The sequence below is a fragment of the Heterodontus francisci genome, chromosome 1 (assembly GCF_036365525.1).
Source record: "Heterodontus francisci isolate sHetFra1 chromosome 1, sHetFra1.hap1, whole genome shotgun sequence".
Classification (NCBI taxonomy): domain Eukaryota; kingdom Metazoa; phylum Chordata; class Chondrichthyes; order Heterodontiformes; family Heterodontidae; genus Heterodontus; species Heterodontus francisci.
The window spans coordinates 269277981-269294832 of record NC_090371.1 but is presented as its reverse complement, the minus strand read 5'-3'; the positions used below and the strand labels follow the sequence as shown (position 1 = coordinate 269294832).

General features: G+C 42.0%; 1 protein-coding gene across 3 annotated transcripts in view; it reads left to right on the top strand.

The window, feature by feature from the left end:
- LOC137376321 (thrombospondin type-1 domain-containing protein 4-like) overlaps window positions 1–16852 on the top strand; it is a 448955-nt gene that overhangs the window by 401995 nt on the left and 30108 nt on the right. For all 3 annotated transcript variants that reach the window (XM_068044644.1, XM_068044634.1, XM_068044626.1), the window contains 3 exons: window positions 8817–8946; window positions 10511–10715; window positions 13515–13688. In XM_068044644.1, coding sequence (XP_067900745.1) covers window positions 8817–8946; window positions 10511–10715; window positions 13515–13688 — 509 coding nt within the window. The remainder of the gene's footprint in view (window positions 1–8816; window positions 8947–10510; window positions 10716–13514; window positions 13689–16852) is intronic.

The window sequence follows — 16852 nt, the reverse complement described above, 5'->3', positions numbered from 1 at the left end:
TCAGATCTGTGAGGAGAACACCATTTCCTCATCAGTACCTCATTCTTTAAATAGTAGCATTCTGGGACTCCCTCTGCTTCACTTTCAAATTGGGCAGCCAATACTGAGCCTCAGCTAGGGAAAATCCATTTAATTCATTCCCTGGGTCTCCTAACTTTCTAAAGAAAGTCTCGGACAGGAAGATCTCATGGTCATTTGCCTGCAGTGTCAATGCACTCTCCTCTGGGGGAGCTGGTTTGATCATGGCCTGATCCACTACACATTCAGGGACACGGCAGGGGACCGTCTCCTGCCACTTCCCTGTCTCTCTGACCTCCAGTGGTCTTTCTTTCACTACTGGGGGGCTACCACCTTCACCCCTGCCAGATCATTACCGAGGAGCAGGTCAACTCCGTCCACAGGCAAACTAGGGACAATCCCTACGGTCACCGGTCCCGAAACTAGGTCGCACTCCCAGGTGCACCCAGTGTACAGGTACAGGAATACACTGTCCTCCAATACCATTCACCACCATTTTGGTGTTCACTGCACTCTCTGGGGGGAATGGTCAGGCCTTTTCCCAGTAAATGCGATCTAGTCACCCCGGTGTCCCTGGGAATCACTATAGGCTTGCTTGCCCCACTCGAGGGGTATGGGATTACTTTCCCTTCGAACACAAAACCCTGATAACCTTCAGGAATCCTATTAACTTTTCCTGCACTGGCCATAGTAAGCTTCCTGGGTTGCACTCTTATTGCAGTTAAAGCCACAGCTTGTTCTGTGTTTTCCACCAGGGTCGCATCTTCACTGAGCGGGTGTGCCCTGATTAACCTTATCGGTCTCCCCTTTAGTTTCCAGCAGTCAGCTTTTAAATGCACTGCCTTATTACAATGGAAGCACACAGGTCACTGGGGTCACACTCTTGTGAGCAGCACCTTCCTTTTTGGCTGGAGGAGGGCCCGCTGTGTCTTCTGCTTTCCTTTCTCTTCCAGGACTGCCTGGGCTTCTATCAGCTTCCCACCCTGTGTCTTTTTCGGATTTGTGGGGGTGATTAGGAAAGGTTTTTCTCTGGGAAACTTATAAATTAAAGCAAATTCACGGCCAGAACGGCCGCTTGCTGAGCTCCCTGAACCTGCTGCTCCTCTACATGGTCTTTATTGAGAATGGAAGAGAGTTTTTAAATTCCTCTAACAAAATTACTTCTCTGAGAGTCTCATAGCTATGCTGTATTTTAAGAGCCATCAGCCACTGGTCAAAAGCTAGCTGCTTACTTCTTTCAAACTCCAGATAAGTTTGATTAGCTTGCTTTTTGAGGGTTCTAAACTTTCAGCAATCGGCTTCGGGTACTAATTCATATGTCCTGAGGATAGCATTTTTGGTCAGTTCATAATTTGATGAACTCTCATCTGGCAACAAGGAATAAACCTCATTGGCTTTTCCAAATGGCTTGCTTTGTATTAAGAGAGACCAGGTCTCAGCTGGCCATTTTAGCTGCCTTGCCATTTTCTCAAAAGACATGAAAAACACTTCCACATCTTCCTTATTGAATTTTGGAATTAACTGAGCGAGTCTTAGCTATCTTGTACCCAGCCCTGAATTCTGCTCCTCCATATTGGCCATGCTTTTACTAGGGTTACTCTGTCACCCCCTAGCTAACTCAAGCCACTTCAGCTCTCTCTCTTTGGATTCTTTCTGGAATATTATTTCTCTCTCTCTCTCCTCTCTCTCCTTCTCCTTCTCCTGTCTTTCTCTCTCTCTCTCCTGCCTTTCATTTTTTTCACATTCCTTTTGAAAGGCTTTCTCTTTCTCCCTCTCTTCTAATTCAAGTTTCCTCTACTCCAATTGTATCTTTGCTAACAGTACCCTCTCTGGGTCTACTTCTAACACTGTTTCTGCTTCTTCAGATTCAAGGGAAAAATGGTTGGCCACTAGCCTTAGGAGTTCAGACTTCCTAGCCTTGCCACGTACAGTGATCCCACAGTGCTCAGCCATTTTTCTCAGCTCCTCCATAGACAGTGCTTTTAACTTATCCCAAGTTACTTCACCCTGGCTTGGAGAGCTACTAGCTTCAGTTGCAGACATGTTAGTATTTAATCACACACAACCATAAGAAAACCTGTAGTAATCTTGCTCTTTTTTTTTGATTGGGAACAATTTGGCTACCCACTTCCAATTTCTCTCATTTGTCTATGGGTAAAATTCCAGACGCTAGCACACAAATTTCTGTTACCACCAGGTGAGAAAAGTGTCTAGGAGTCCTTTACTGCATGACAAAGGATAGGGTGAAGTAAGGTGCGAGGAGGCTTGTGTGGAGCATGAACACCAGCATACACTGGCTAGACTGAATAACCTGATCCTGTGCTGTAAATTTCACGTAATGTATATAATCTGTAGGATACTCTAGGTGTTAGAATTTCAGTTCTACTTTGTAGCTAGAATGCGTCCTTCATTGAGTATAGTTATGCATAAGAACCAATGAATGAACTTAAGGCTGTGTGAAAGTTTGGCATGTGAGATAGCTTGATGGGCAACATTTTGTGGCATGCAACTAGGCCATTCTACCCGATTGGTATTACTATTGGGAAGTCTTACCTTTTTAAAGTGTGCCATTGTCTCCTGCATCTACTCTCAGCTACTGCAAGTAGTGTACATTGGTCCACTGATGTTTTCTTGGGAGGGTGGAATTAGGCACTATATAAATACAATTTCCTTCCTATCTATCTTTACATGCATCTAATGCAACAGCACCTCCAATTTTCTCACCATCATATTGGTGCCTTTTCCTTGCTTCCACTTTGGATGCATTGCACTTTGGTTTTATGTCATGTCACTTCTTTACTCTCCTCTATTAGGGCTGCATGCTTATGAGATTTTACACCCCATAAATAGATGTGTTTTCTGTCCACACTATGTTCCACACAGGGAGCTGAAGGTAATTATTTAAATGTGTTAACCTTGTAAACAAACCAGGTGTCATGTGATTTCATGATGGTATCAACCATGGCTCAGTGGTAGCATTTTTAACTCTGAGTCAGGAGATCTTTGTTATTTATCTCATTACTGGTTGTGGGGCCTTGCTCTGCACAATTTGGCTTCTGCGTTTCCCAGCTTTACAACTCGGACTACACTTCAAAAGTCATTAATTGGCTGTGAAGTAATTTAGAATGTTCCGAGGTCATGAAAGCGCTATATAAATGCAGCTTCCTTCTTATCTATTCCTTAATTAATTAATTAGATTTCGCAGAATTGTTACAGCACAGAAGGAGGCCATTTGGCCCATCATGCCTGCACCAGCTCTCCCACTGAGCAATTCACTTAGTGCCAATCTCCCGCCTTCTTCCCGTAACCCTGCACATGCTGCCTTTTCAGATAACAGACTAATTACCTACTGAATGCCTTGATTGAACCTGCCTGCACCACACTCTCAGGCAGTGCATTCCATCCTTAACCATTCACTGCGTGAAAAAGTTTTTCCTCATGTCGCTTTTGCTTCTTTTGCCAATTACTTTAAATCTGTGCAAATAGTGTGTTCACCGCACAGAATTTCAGGAGTCTGCATTGAGAATTTAGTCTAATATTTTAAATCGAAGGCTTACCAATGAGTAATGCAGGGTTAAAGTTTCAGTTATTAATATCTTTGAGGTGACTCCTACTCCACAATTAGGTTTTTGGATAACATCCTCACCTGAGGACATGAAAGGTGCTATATAAATGTAAATCTTTCTTCTTGAAATTTCAGTATATGGTCAATAATTGTACCCAGATTGTCCTTCTGCCTGCATTTGCTAATCAAAACCAAACTAGAATCCCTTCCGAGTGCATATGTTCCATATTTCCTCCATCATTGTATATTTTATCCTCATTGAATCCTTCCTGCATTCCTTGGCCCATCTGTTAAATTTGTCCAAATTTTTTCTTTATCACTCTCCCCTACACAAGTCACTCATAGCTGGCCGTCACCAACAGACTTTACAGTATTACAAGATGTACCTCTGCTATATTCTTTATGAATAATGTGAACAGCAAGGGATCCAGAATAGCTCCCTTCAGAATTCCAGTCACCATTGCTTTCGAACTTTTTTTCCATTTATCACATTTCCTGTTTTCTATACTCTAACCAGTTTTTCATCCAGCTGACTAATTTGCCACTAATTCTATGTCTTTATTTTCTTGTAAAGCTTCATAACTGCAATTTTACCAAATAACATCTGAAAATCAAAGTAGCTTATTTCCATCACATATTCTACAACCTGGTGGTACAGTGCACCTCAGGGAATCAATGAGAGGCATCTTCTCCACTTCAAGAATTTGCAGGCACCAGGACCATTTGCAGGTCCTGACCCCGCTCGTGTTGGAGGCAAGCCCTGCAATGTGATCTTACGAGAGGCAGCCAAATAACAGGCTGCCTCCATATTCGCCATCCAATTAAGTACGGCAGGCAGGACACGGAAGGCCGATGGTAGGACCCATTGGTGTAGCCGGCCACCAGCCCCACTAGAAGAGGTAGATTATTGAGAAGGATGGTCAACATTTGTTTATACATTGGCCCTGCAGTAACAACTGTGAATGAAGAATGAGAGGGGATCTCATAGAAACCTACAAAATTCTAACAGGACTGGACAGACTAGATGCAGGAAGGATGTTCCCGATGTGGGGGGGAGTCCAGGACCAGGGGTCACAGTCTAAGGATAAGGGGTAAGCCATTTAGCACTGAGATGAGGAGGAATTTCTTCACCCAGAGAGTGGCGAACCTGTGGAATTCTCTACCACAGAAAGCAGTTGAGTCCAAATCAGTAAATATATTCAAGAAAGAGTTAGATGTAGTTCTTAGGGCTAAATAGATCAAGGGATACGGGGAGAAAGCAGGAACAGGGTACTGAGTTTGGATGATCCGCCATGATCGTATTGAATGGCAGTGCAGGCTCGAAGGGCCGAATGGCCTACTCCTGCTCCTATTTTTCTATGTTTCTGTGAAACATTCATTAAAAGGTCTATTCCACGATTGTAACAGTGGTTTTTGCCCAATCATTTTAAACCAGTTAAAACAGCAGAGAGAAAAAACTACAAATAAATGTATTCAGGGTGCGAATGCTAATATGCTATGGTGTTATTTGAGAGACAATGGGAGTAATTTCCACCCTCACCACCAGGCCAGTTAATGGATCACCCACCTATTGCAGAATCCATCCAGTTTTCATCCAATTGATTCCAATGGACAATCTGCTGTGCCAGATTACCACAAGGTAGTAAAGGTGAAAATTACTTTTGACATATTTCTACCTTACTAGAGCGCAGGGATAACCTAGGGTAGGACTGTTACTATCTATTGCTGAGCAAGTACCATCTTGAGTGCCCAGAAGCAAAAAGTAACTCTGGCATCTCCAGCCAGGTCAAAGACAATGCAGTGAAAGATAACTCTGAGGACTTATTAAAAATAGCTTTTGTAGGCAGGCAGCAAGGTCAGAAGTTTATGGATGAAGTTGCCAAGCTAATCAAATACCAAAGTAGGAAAAGCTCCCTGTAATAAAGGACAGGTTGTATGCATTGTTTTTATAAATAGGATCAATAGGCAGTCTATAATAAGAGATATAATTTTACATTTTCAGATGGCTGCCTTTCAGACCATGCATCCTTCACATTCTCTGGAACAATGCACCTGGTCACACGGTGCCAGAAAAGCAGCCAGCTTTTTAATAACTGGAGATTTCTCTACTTGCCCTGTATTCTAATAAACTATTCCAAAATGCCTGACAGATAGGTGACCTACAAAAGAATAATAGGACTGTTTGTACTTGGTCCTTGATACACAGTGCTTTTCACAGCACATATTACAATTTTCTGAAATGAGAAAGGAATACTTAAAGGGTAGACACGGGTGTGCAGAATGGGTTAATGACTGTTAAAATAGGGAACAGTCATCTTATCAATGATGCTGACCAACATGTTAAGAGTAGCAGATAGAAGTGTCATCCCTAATGTGAAACATACACATACAATGTCTTTCATGTTGGACATTAAACCACCTGCCCTCTCAGGTGGATGCAAAAGATCATATGGCGTTATTCAAAAAAGCGCAGTGGAGTTCTCCCGATGCCCTGGCCAACATTTTTCGCTCAATTAATGCCATCAAAGCAGATTATTTGGTCATTTATCTCGTTGCTGATTGTGGGACCTTGCTGTGCCCAATTTGCCTGCGTTTCCCTACATTACAACGGTAACCACAGTTCAAAAGTACATCATTGGCTGTAAAGTGGTTTGAGACATCCTGAGGTCATGAAAGAAGTTATATAAATGCAAGTTGCTTCTTTCTGACAGCACTGGTCCTTATGTACTTGCATATAGGAAAGCTGATCTCGCCTGATAATGTGAGATTGGTTCACGTCACTATCTATCTGCCATTCCTGGCAGCAGCGAGGGAGCACGAACTGGAATTTCAGTATCTAATAGCTGGCGAAGGCTCTCTAGGGAACACAAACAGTTCTCTTGGGGGAACAAAGGAGCAGGGGTGGGACATGGCAATGGGGAGGCTAAAGGATGGAGAATGGGCAGTTAAAATGGACCAGCAAGCCAAAATCTTTAATTTTGAAATAGGATCTCCCTTCACCACCCTTTCCACATTGTCATATTAGGGGAAGCCCTAATACCTTAAATTTAAAATATCTTTGAGAGTCTCACTAAACCTTATACACAGACTTCCAGCACCCTGTCATCACTTGATATTGGTACTGGGATTTGCTAAGATTGTTTCAATTTGACTATGAAGGGCAAGGAGCAAGGATAAATTTATTTAACATGTATATAAACGGTGGAGACTGGCACAGCTGGATTGCCATCACTCTGCAGGATCTGACCAAGTACATTTAAAATTGTTTCTTTCCCCAGCTCTCAACTTAGCTCCAGAGGAACAAATTATTTCGTACTCGGCTTTTCAAGGACTTGAAATTGTTGACAACTTTGAGCTTCTGTCATACTTAAAGGTTTCTGTAAATTGAAATTGTTTAAAAAAACTCCTGTATACAGCGTCTGTTATCTAGGCATGTGATAACGAGCTAGAATACCAACATAAATCCCTTGATCAGTACAACCCCTGTTATTCTAACAGCTGTGACCCAGTTGGGAGCATTCTCGTCTCAGTCAGAAAGTTTCGAGTTCAAGTCTCACTCCAGGATTTGAACACAAAAATCAAGGCTGACACTCCAGGACTGAGGGAGTGCTGCCCTGTCAGATGTGCCACCTTTCATATGAGGCGTTAAACTGAATACAGCTCTCGGGTGGACATAAAAGATCCCATTTTGAAGAAGAGCCGGCAAGTTATCCCCAGTGTCCAGGCCAATATTTACCCCTCAATCAACATTTTTTGAAAAATGATCTGGTCATTATCACATTGCTGTTCGCTGTGTGCAAATTGGCTGCCGTATTTCCTACATTACAACAGTGACTACAGTTCAAATGTACTTCATCAGCTGTAAAGCACTTTGGGATGTCCTGTGGCTGTGAAAGGCACTATAAAAATTAAGTCTTTTCTTTCTTTTCTATATTCATCAATAAATAGTTTTAAAGTGTATAACTGAACTTCACTGAATACATGAGCATACATTACCCCAACATAAAAGGCAAGATGCAATTTTGATAGGTATGCATTAATATAATTATCCGTTAATATTTTTATCTGGTGAACATAGCAAACAGCTGCTGCAGTACAGCACTAACTGGCTGAGCTGTGAATAACTTGTATGTTCCGACTATTAATAAGAACTACCCTGACTATAAACATAAATTGCACACTGAAAGCTACTTCACTGTATTCAAACTGATGCAATATTTCACATGAAATTCATCTTAAAGTCTGCAAACTAAAACCGGACGAATATCTGAGGAATAATTAGCAAGGCAGTGATTCCAACACTACATCAATGTATACCTGTCCCCCGTGTACATTAGCCCTGCTGTACATCGATGAGTAAAATTGAGATCTTTCCTTCATACCTGCACGATGCAAGTCACAAAGTTTGGAAATAGGGCAACGAACCTGGTTGTGATTTTAAAAAAGTGACAAAATGTTGAGTGGCGGGTGAGGATCTAGAGCAACGGAGAGAAAACCACCACTACATTTCAAGTGATCTGAGAATTGCATCTACACATTATACTGAACACATTGAGCAGTGATCAGTGCAACATTACTCGTACTGCATACTCTCCATCAATAAGCCCATTACATACGACAGTTCAGATGCTGGCCCATATTTTAATCCCATGAGATAAGGACCATATGTCAGATGACAACAACCTCATCACTTGCTTCCAGTGATCAGATCTAATTCCATTTAAATGAGCTGGCCCTTATCTTTACACATAGGGGCAAGTTCACATTGTCAAACCTCACCTTAGCATATTAGAAATTTGGGCATGAAGTGCTCTTAGTTTTCCAACCATAAAAACTGATCATCAGAAAAAATCAGGGAAAGTGTGTTGAATTCCCATTATGTGCACTGACAATAGCGTGAACGCATTAAATTACATAGAAACAGGAGCAGGCCATTCAGCCCCTCGAGCCGGTTCCCCCATTTAATTAGATCGTGGCTGATTTGTATCTTAACTCTATTTACTTGCCTTGGCTTCGTAACTCTTAAAACTGTTGCCTAACCAAAAGTATCCCTACAAAATATGAAAGTTATTTGAAGTCCTGTCACAATGCTGGTACATTGCCTCTGGTGTAACTGTCCCTAAAGCAAAGAAATTTTGTTGAACATTTAATCAGGTCAATTGTTTTCATTAAACTAGTTGTACGAGGTAGGGAATGCTCCCGTTAATAATAAATGTCTTCTCTTGACTTTTAGGGAGCCGTGCTCTTATTTTTAAGTGTGTTAACAGAAATACACATGAAGAAGTATCTGAAAACCTGTGTGAAATTGCAATGAGGCCAACACCAGAGGAAGAAGCTTGCAACATCCAGCCGTGTCCAGCCTAGTATGTTCATTGAGACTAGCTTTTATATATAGATTATCCTGTCTAAAAGAAATGCCTATTTTACATTTATCTGGCATTGGTCTGAAAGGACAAATGCTGTGCAATCACACACAGGATAAAGCTTAGTGTTTAAATGGAACGTTTCATAAACCTGGAACAGCCAGAGAGCAGTCTGTGCTGTAATAGATGCTGTTTGGATGCAATCCAGCCAGGGGCCAACAGAAACAGAAACTTAATCAAAGCCCCATGAAGCTATGAAATTGCAATGTAATAACAAGTAACCACTAGAGATTGAGCAGATTTAATAAAAATGGAAACCTCCGGAAGCAATGTTTTCTGGTTGAACATGTTACGAACGTTCTTCAGTGGTGGCATTATTGAATGACAGCGGGCATGAACTATACTGTTTTGTTTTGATTTGATTTTTGGGGGAGATATTTTTTTCTGCTCATCAAGGTGAGGATTGGCAGAGTGGGTTGTGGCTGAGGGAATAGAAAACCTTCCACATTTGGCACTCCCAGGATAGGAACAGGCTTGGGGTAGAATTAAACCACTTACCCCGCCCACCGCCCTATCATGTGGCACGAGTAAAATACATTAACCCTATCCACTGATTTGCCAATTGTAAAGATTCCATTTCCCATACCGACCATAATCTGAAGTGAAAATATTTTGGAGAAACTTCCCCTCCTGCGATTTTTATTTTTAATGAAAACAGGAATAAAAATCTCCATCAATCCAAAATCCCATTATCACTTTTAAAAATAGCTTTAAGTGACCTGCTTGCAGTTTCCAGTTCTGTGCAGTGTTTGTATCACTCAACAGGTCTCGCTGAACAAGCACCAGGAATGAAAAAAAAGCATCTTCTTCCTCTTTGAAAGTTGAATGTCGTGTGAAAGTTCGAAAAACTCTGTGGGTGGATTCCCACGGGCCTTTGCCCATCATCTGCAGTAATTTCAGCGGAAGAACTGCAGAAAACCCAGCAAAATGACACAAATAATGGCTGAGTGGGAGAATCCCTGTGGAAATCCCTCGCCCCCAACCCCCAACCAATGTAGAAAATAACAGCAACATTGCTTGAGCTAAAAGGGTTTAACGTGGGGTGACAGTTCTTTTTAAAATCAAGGCCCTTTAGTTTTAAATGTCATTTCTCTGATTCACTGTTTTTGAATGATCTAATCAGCATTCTCTTCCATTTGTTGTAGAATGCTTTAGGATAGCTTGAGGTCGTGAAAGGCGCTTTGTAAATGCAAGTCTGTCTTCCTGCCTGTCTGTCTATCAGTCTTTCTTCCTTTCTTTTGTTCTTTTCTTATCTCGTTCTTTCTTTTTAGATGTTGATCTGGGGATTGTACTATACAAATGTCTCTGGTGAATGTACACTGGGGGCATTAACACACATTCATTCACATAGTGATGTGCATTTGTGTTAAAATAACTTCCTTCTCTCTTTAACTTTCTTAACTTATCATTAATGATAGTTAAAACGTGAGAAGTGTATATCTTTCCAATGGTTTCTGATTATGAGGGATCATTTACATAACGCATATTATTGCCTTTATCAAAGCTGGGATCTAGGCGAATGGTCAGAGTGCAGTAAAACGTGTGGTCCTGGGATACAACATCGGCAGGTTCTTTGTAGACAGATCTATGCCAACCGAACAACTACTGTTCAACCTGAACGATGCCGACACCTGGAGAAACCTGAAACAACCACCACCTGCCAACTGAAAATCTGCAGCGAATGGCATATCAGGACAGAATGGAGTGAGGTAAGGAAAACTCATGGAAAGCATGACTAAATCAGCTGGAAGTAATAGTGGGCACAGTAGCTTTAGCACCAGCACCATATCTACCTGATTTCTGTTGATGGGAGCTAACTAAGGAACCAGTTTAGATTTGGCCTGGTATCAGTATTGATCATTAGCCAGTCACAGCTCAAAGTTGTCAGAAGGCCAATGCAAAAGATTCACCTCCATTTGCACAACTACTTTTACTTGGAGGAAAAAGTAAAACATTACTTATGAATTCAAATGAAACAGGCACTCCTGAGACCCCCACCATCCATGATCACATTCCTAGAGATACCTTTGGGGTTCAAATACATACTTCATTGAAAGTGTGATTGCAAGACCCTTATTAACATTTTTGAATGATGCCTGCATTTGTTTCAGCCAACACTAGGTACACCTATCAAACGCCTGAACCAATATCCTATCTGGCGCAAGTCCAGTGTGGTTCCTGCACAGGACATTGCGCTGCAGAATTCAACTTCGTGGCAATCATTCTGGAGAACATGTGAAACGCACATCAATTTCTACCCCATTAGTCTCAACTAGCTAGAAATCTGGGCAGCAACTGGATTGTTGTGAATTAATATATTTTTCCGGTATTTTCAGTGAGGCAGCTCTGAGTGGAGAGTAGCAATTTTACCCAACAGGTGACCTGCCTGCAACAGTGGGCCTGGGCCAATTAAAGAGTAGGGTCTCACTAACATGCCACCGGTGAGCTGTACATCTCACTCCGGGCTGACATGAAACCTGTGGTTTAAAGGCCAACTCAGCCAGCAAGTAGGTAAGTCCAGGAAGAGGGGGGGGGGGGGGGGGGGGAGGGGGGGGGATTGTGCAGTGGGTGAGGGAGCCCAGGGCGGCAGCAGCCCACATTATTCTTCTAAAGCCCAGAGGAGTACTCCTTGCCCCCCTGCTCCATAATTTTGGACATACTTTATTCGAGCCTTTTCTAATGCTTTAGTGAGCAGAGTATCTGCAACTCAATTCACCCAGGTAGGCCCTCAAAGCTTCATCAGGGCCCTACTTACATCATAAGACCCCTCTGTTCATAGATTAATGAGGCTCCCACCTGATTCTGATGGCTGCCTGGGCTGTATTATTTCAATATTTCAGAGGGTGATTAAAGCTGACTACATCATTAATTATGATATGTTATAAGGTGAATAACACTATCATTAGGTACAATATTTTACACGGTAATGAATGTAGGCCATACATTAGGTACAGTATTTGATTGAATAATTAACACCAACTGTATCATTAGGTAGAATCCTTGACAGGATGATTGACACTGACTATCATTAGGTAAATATTTTTATATTATTATAGGGTAATTAACACTCTTAGATGATTCCAAAAGGAAATTGGATGGGCACTCGAAGGAAATAAACTTGCAGGGCTACAAGAATCAAGCGGGGCAGTGAGACTGACTGGATTGCTCCATGGAGAGCTAACATGGGCTCGATGGGCCGAATGGCCTCCTTCTATGCCGTAAATGACTCTATGACAGTAATTTACAGGGAGATTAACACTAATTGTATAATTAGGTACAGTAGTCGACAGGAAGAACTCACCAAGTCTCCATCGACAGCACCTTCCAAACCCATGACCTCTAGCACCTAGAAGGACAAGGGCAGCAGCTGCATGGGAACACCACCACCACCTGCAAGTTCCCCTCCAAGCCACACACCATCCTGATGTGGAACTATATCGCCATTCTTTCACTGTCACTGGGTTAAGATTCTGGAATTCCCTTCCAAACAGCACTGTTGGTGTACCTGCACCCCAAGGACTTCAGCAGTTCAAGAAGGCAGCTTGCCACCACCTTCTCAAGAGCAATTAGGAATGGGCAATAAATACTGGCCTAACCAGCGATGCCCACATCCCCCCAATGAATAAAAAAAAGGAAGATTAGTATTGACTGAAAATCCTCCTCCCTACTGGTGTTTTCCATTATTATATAATTAGTTGCTCAGGAGATTCTTTTGTATTTTGTAAAATTCATTCATATGTTTTCACTGAGTGAACCCAGTATTATGTTTGAGGGCATTACATGAGATATTATCAATGATTATCTAAGAACAGAGATTTGGTAAAAAGCTGTCATGTGCTTTTAGAGGTAACAGATCAAGTCTAGCAAACTTATTGGAATTCTTTCAGGAGTAATTAGGCCATTGGATGAAGACTTACTTGGATTTTCAGAAAGTACCAAAGAACTGTATACATTTACAGCACAGAAAGCACCTTCCTGGAAAATTTAGTCCTTTGACAATAGTCCCTTTTAGGCTTTCTGAAAGGCTCCAAATCATTACTAGATTAAGATAATGGACCAAGGAGGGTATTGATTACTTTGTATTGAGGCTAAGTGCTCCTTTAGGAGCCAAAGGCCTGAAATATTTCATTTGACTTTTATCCTCAGGAGCCCTGGCTTCTCCACTTTACAAGGCAAGATTGAGGCAGATGCTACTGATGCCCCTTTGCAGTTGCCAGCAGCCCACCCCAGCCTTTGAGATGACCCCTTTCCTGGGATTGCAATGGTGTCTCCAGCCTGATTCTAAAGCAGGCGGGCTCTCCACTTTGCCACATTTGCACCAGTGAAGTGGCCCCAAGAATTTCAGGGTCTTATTTTCTAACTAAAACAACCAGGAGATTAATAACTAACAATTGGTGAGCGCAGTGACAGCAGCATTGTTTGGTTTATTAAGGACTGATATTACTGTTTGGTTTACAGTAGCTCTTTCTTATTTGTTTAGTTACGTCTATTTTTCATCCTTTTGGCAGTGCTCAGTGCCTTGCGGTGTGGGACAAAGGATCCGGGATGTAAAATGCATTGACAATCTTGGGGATATTGTTAATGATGAAGAGTGCAACATGCAACTGAAGCCTTCTGATACAGAAAATTGTGACATGGGCCCGTGTGCAAAGAGTTGGTTCCACACAGACTGGAGTGCGAGGGTAAAGAACATTATTCTCTAATCAGATTTCATCACACTAATATCCCAACAGCATCATTTCCTGTACTTTACAAGCTGAATTTATTACAGAGGTCCTAACAGTCCAGAGGCAGCCTTCCATCATTCAGTTTAGTTATGAAGAATGAATCAGAGACAGTGATCTGGTAGTAAGGGAGCATCTTGAGAATAGAAACCAGAAAATAATGTTCACCTTCAGGTTTTTATGGCTAAAAGAATGATCACAAGCTAACAGTTTGGATTTAAAAACCTTGAAGGATTATCAAAATTGAAAATAGTGATAATCTTTCTGTGAGTCAGAGGTCACATCATAGGCACAACATACTGCATATGTTCAATTATATCTCAATTTCAGTTAGCAGTAATAGCAGATCTCAGATTATAGTTTCAGAATAAGAAAGAATATAGGAAATAGGAGCAGGAGTAGGCCATATGGCCCTCAAGCCTGCTCCACCATTTAATAAGATCATGGCTGATCCTTATCCCCAACTTCACTTTGCCACCCAGTCTCCATAGCCCTCGATTCCCCTCGAGTCCAAAAATCTGTGGATCTCTGCCTTGAATGTACTCAATGACTGAGCATCCAGGTCAGGGTTCATGGGATTGGAATTAAAATGTTAGCATGGATTGAGGATTGATTAACAGACAGAACACAGAGAGTTCTGGGGCGTGCGTGTCGCAAGGATCAGTTTGAAGGGACTAAGTGCAATATAGCCAAGCTAGGTGGGGAAGTAAGCTGTGAGGAGGATGCAAAGAGGCTATACAGGGATGTAGACCATTAACTGTTTGGGCAAGAAGGTTGATGATGGAGTATAATGTGGGGAAGTATGAAATTATCCACTTTGGTGGGAAGATTGAAAAGCAGAATATTTTTTAAACGGTGAGAGACTAGAAAATGTTAGTATTCAGAGTGATTTGGGGTCCTTATACACGAATTATAGGAAGTTAATGTACAGGTACAGCAAGCAATTACAGATGGGCAAGAAATGCTGACCTTGCCAGCAACACCTACTGGATTAAAAAAAACCAAGCCATTAGGAAGGCAAAGGTTCTATTAGCCTTTATTGCAGGTGGGTTGGGGTATAGGAGTAAGGAAGTCTTGTAATTATATCGGGCTTTGGTGAGGCCACAACTGGTGTACTGTGTGCAGTTTTGGTATCTAATACTTAGAAGGGGTGCAACAAAGGTTCACTAGATTGATTCCTGGGATGAGAGGGTTGTCCTATGAGGAGAGTTTGAGTAGAATGAGACTATATTCTCTGCAGTTTAGAAGAATGAGAAGTGATCTCATTAATACGTATAAAATTCTTAGAGGGCTTGACAGAATAGATGCTGACAGGCTGTTTCCCCAGCTGGAGAGTCTAGAACTAGGAGTTAGAGTCTAAGGATAAGGGGTAAGCCATTTAGGACTGAGTTGAAGAGAAATTTCCTCACTCAGGGTTGTGAATCTTTGGAATTCTCTACCCCAGAGGGTTGTGGCTGCTCAGTCAATTAGTATCTTCAAGATCGATAGATTTCTGAGCAGCAGGGAATTGGGATAGGGTGGAGAAGTATTGATGTGGCAGTTCAGCCATGATCTGATTGACGGAGCTGGCTCAAGGAGCCATATGGCCCACTGCTGTTCCTATTTTTTATGAATAGTGTAGTACTGAGGGAGCATTGCACCATCAAAGGTGCTGTCTTTCAGATGAGACATTAAACCAAGTCCCTATCTGCGCTCTCAGTGGACGTAAAAGATCCTACCGCACTATTTCGAAGAAGAACAGGGAAGTTCTCGCCGGTGTCCTGGCCAATATTTATCCCTCAGTCAACATCACTAAAATAGATTATTTGGTCATTGTCACATTGCTGTTTTTGGAAGTTTGCAGTCCACAAATTGGCTGCTATGTTTCCTACATTACAACAGTGACTACACTTCAAAAGTACTTCATTGGCTGTAAAGCACTTTGAGACATCCGGTGGTCATGAAAGGTGCTATATAAATGCAAGTCTCTCTTTCTTCCTTCCTTTCTATTTCTTCTGTTCTTATGCACAGCTCTCTGAGGTAGCGAATTCCATAGATTCACAACCTCCAAGTGAAGAAATTTCTCCCTGTCACAGTCTGAAATGGCCTGAGACTATTCTCCCTAATTCTAGACTCTCCAGCCAGGGGAAACAGCCTCTCAGCATCCACCCTGTCAATGTCTTTGATTTTGTATTCCATTTTCTCACACTTTTCTATTTGTATGAAAAATGTAATGAGAGAGGGCCTAATAGATACCAGATTTACCCAATGGACAACCCCAAACAAGTAATGCACAACTGATGGTGTTAGGTCTGTCACTTAATGTCCAATGGGTCTTCCCACGATGTTCACTTGTTCCATGGTTGTCTACATAAATAAATAACCATAATTTAGGTCAGAATAGAAGTGTAAATTGACACAGATTCAGCATGGATTCAGACAGTGTGTCATGTGGTATAGAAAGTGATATGAAATTGATTTAATCTACTATTCTGTCATTGCTGTCAGGGCTGTGACTTTGGAGACCCTTTTAATGGATTAGGTTTACTCTCCTGATCATTGGACAGTATTGTTAGGGGAAAACTGATTGAGAGAAAAATTAAACCTTGTTTAGCCTGTTTTCCTGGCATAAAACGAGGGGGTATGACCAAAAAGGGGTGAGGATCTCCCATGCTCGATCTGTATCTGAACTTTGGTGGCCAACATTATGATTGGACAGGTTTTAGTCGTGCAGGACACCTACCAATAATAGATGTTATACCTCTCGAATAGGGTAATCAGGGACCCAATTCCTGTTGTAGGACCCCGATACCAAATACTGAGGAGTATACACCAAGCATGCTTTGCTCAGTTTTTCCAGGTCCTCGGCAATCTAATCACTGATCCTCAAAGGGATTTCTACAGGCTGCCGATGAAGAGGTAATTTTTCCGATTTACGCTTACCTTGATGTGGGGCCAAGAGGAGCAGGAGTGCATCTCCTTGTTCCGCAGAAATACTGCAGGCTGTTACTGACTGGCATCCGCCACCATCAAGACCTACCTCCCCGTCAGATCCTTCCTGCACACCCTAAGTCTCATCCCCTCTGCACAATGCCCTCGAGGTGGCTGTGGTGGGGAAGAGACGGTTGCCCACCTCCTTCTGG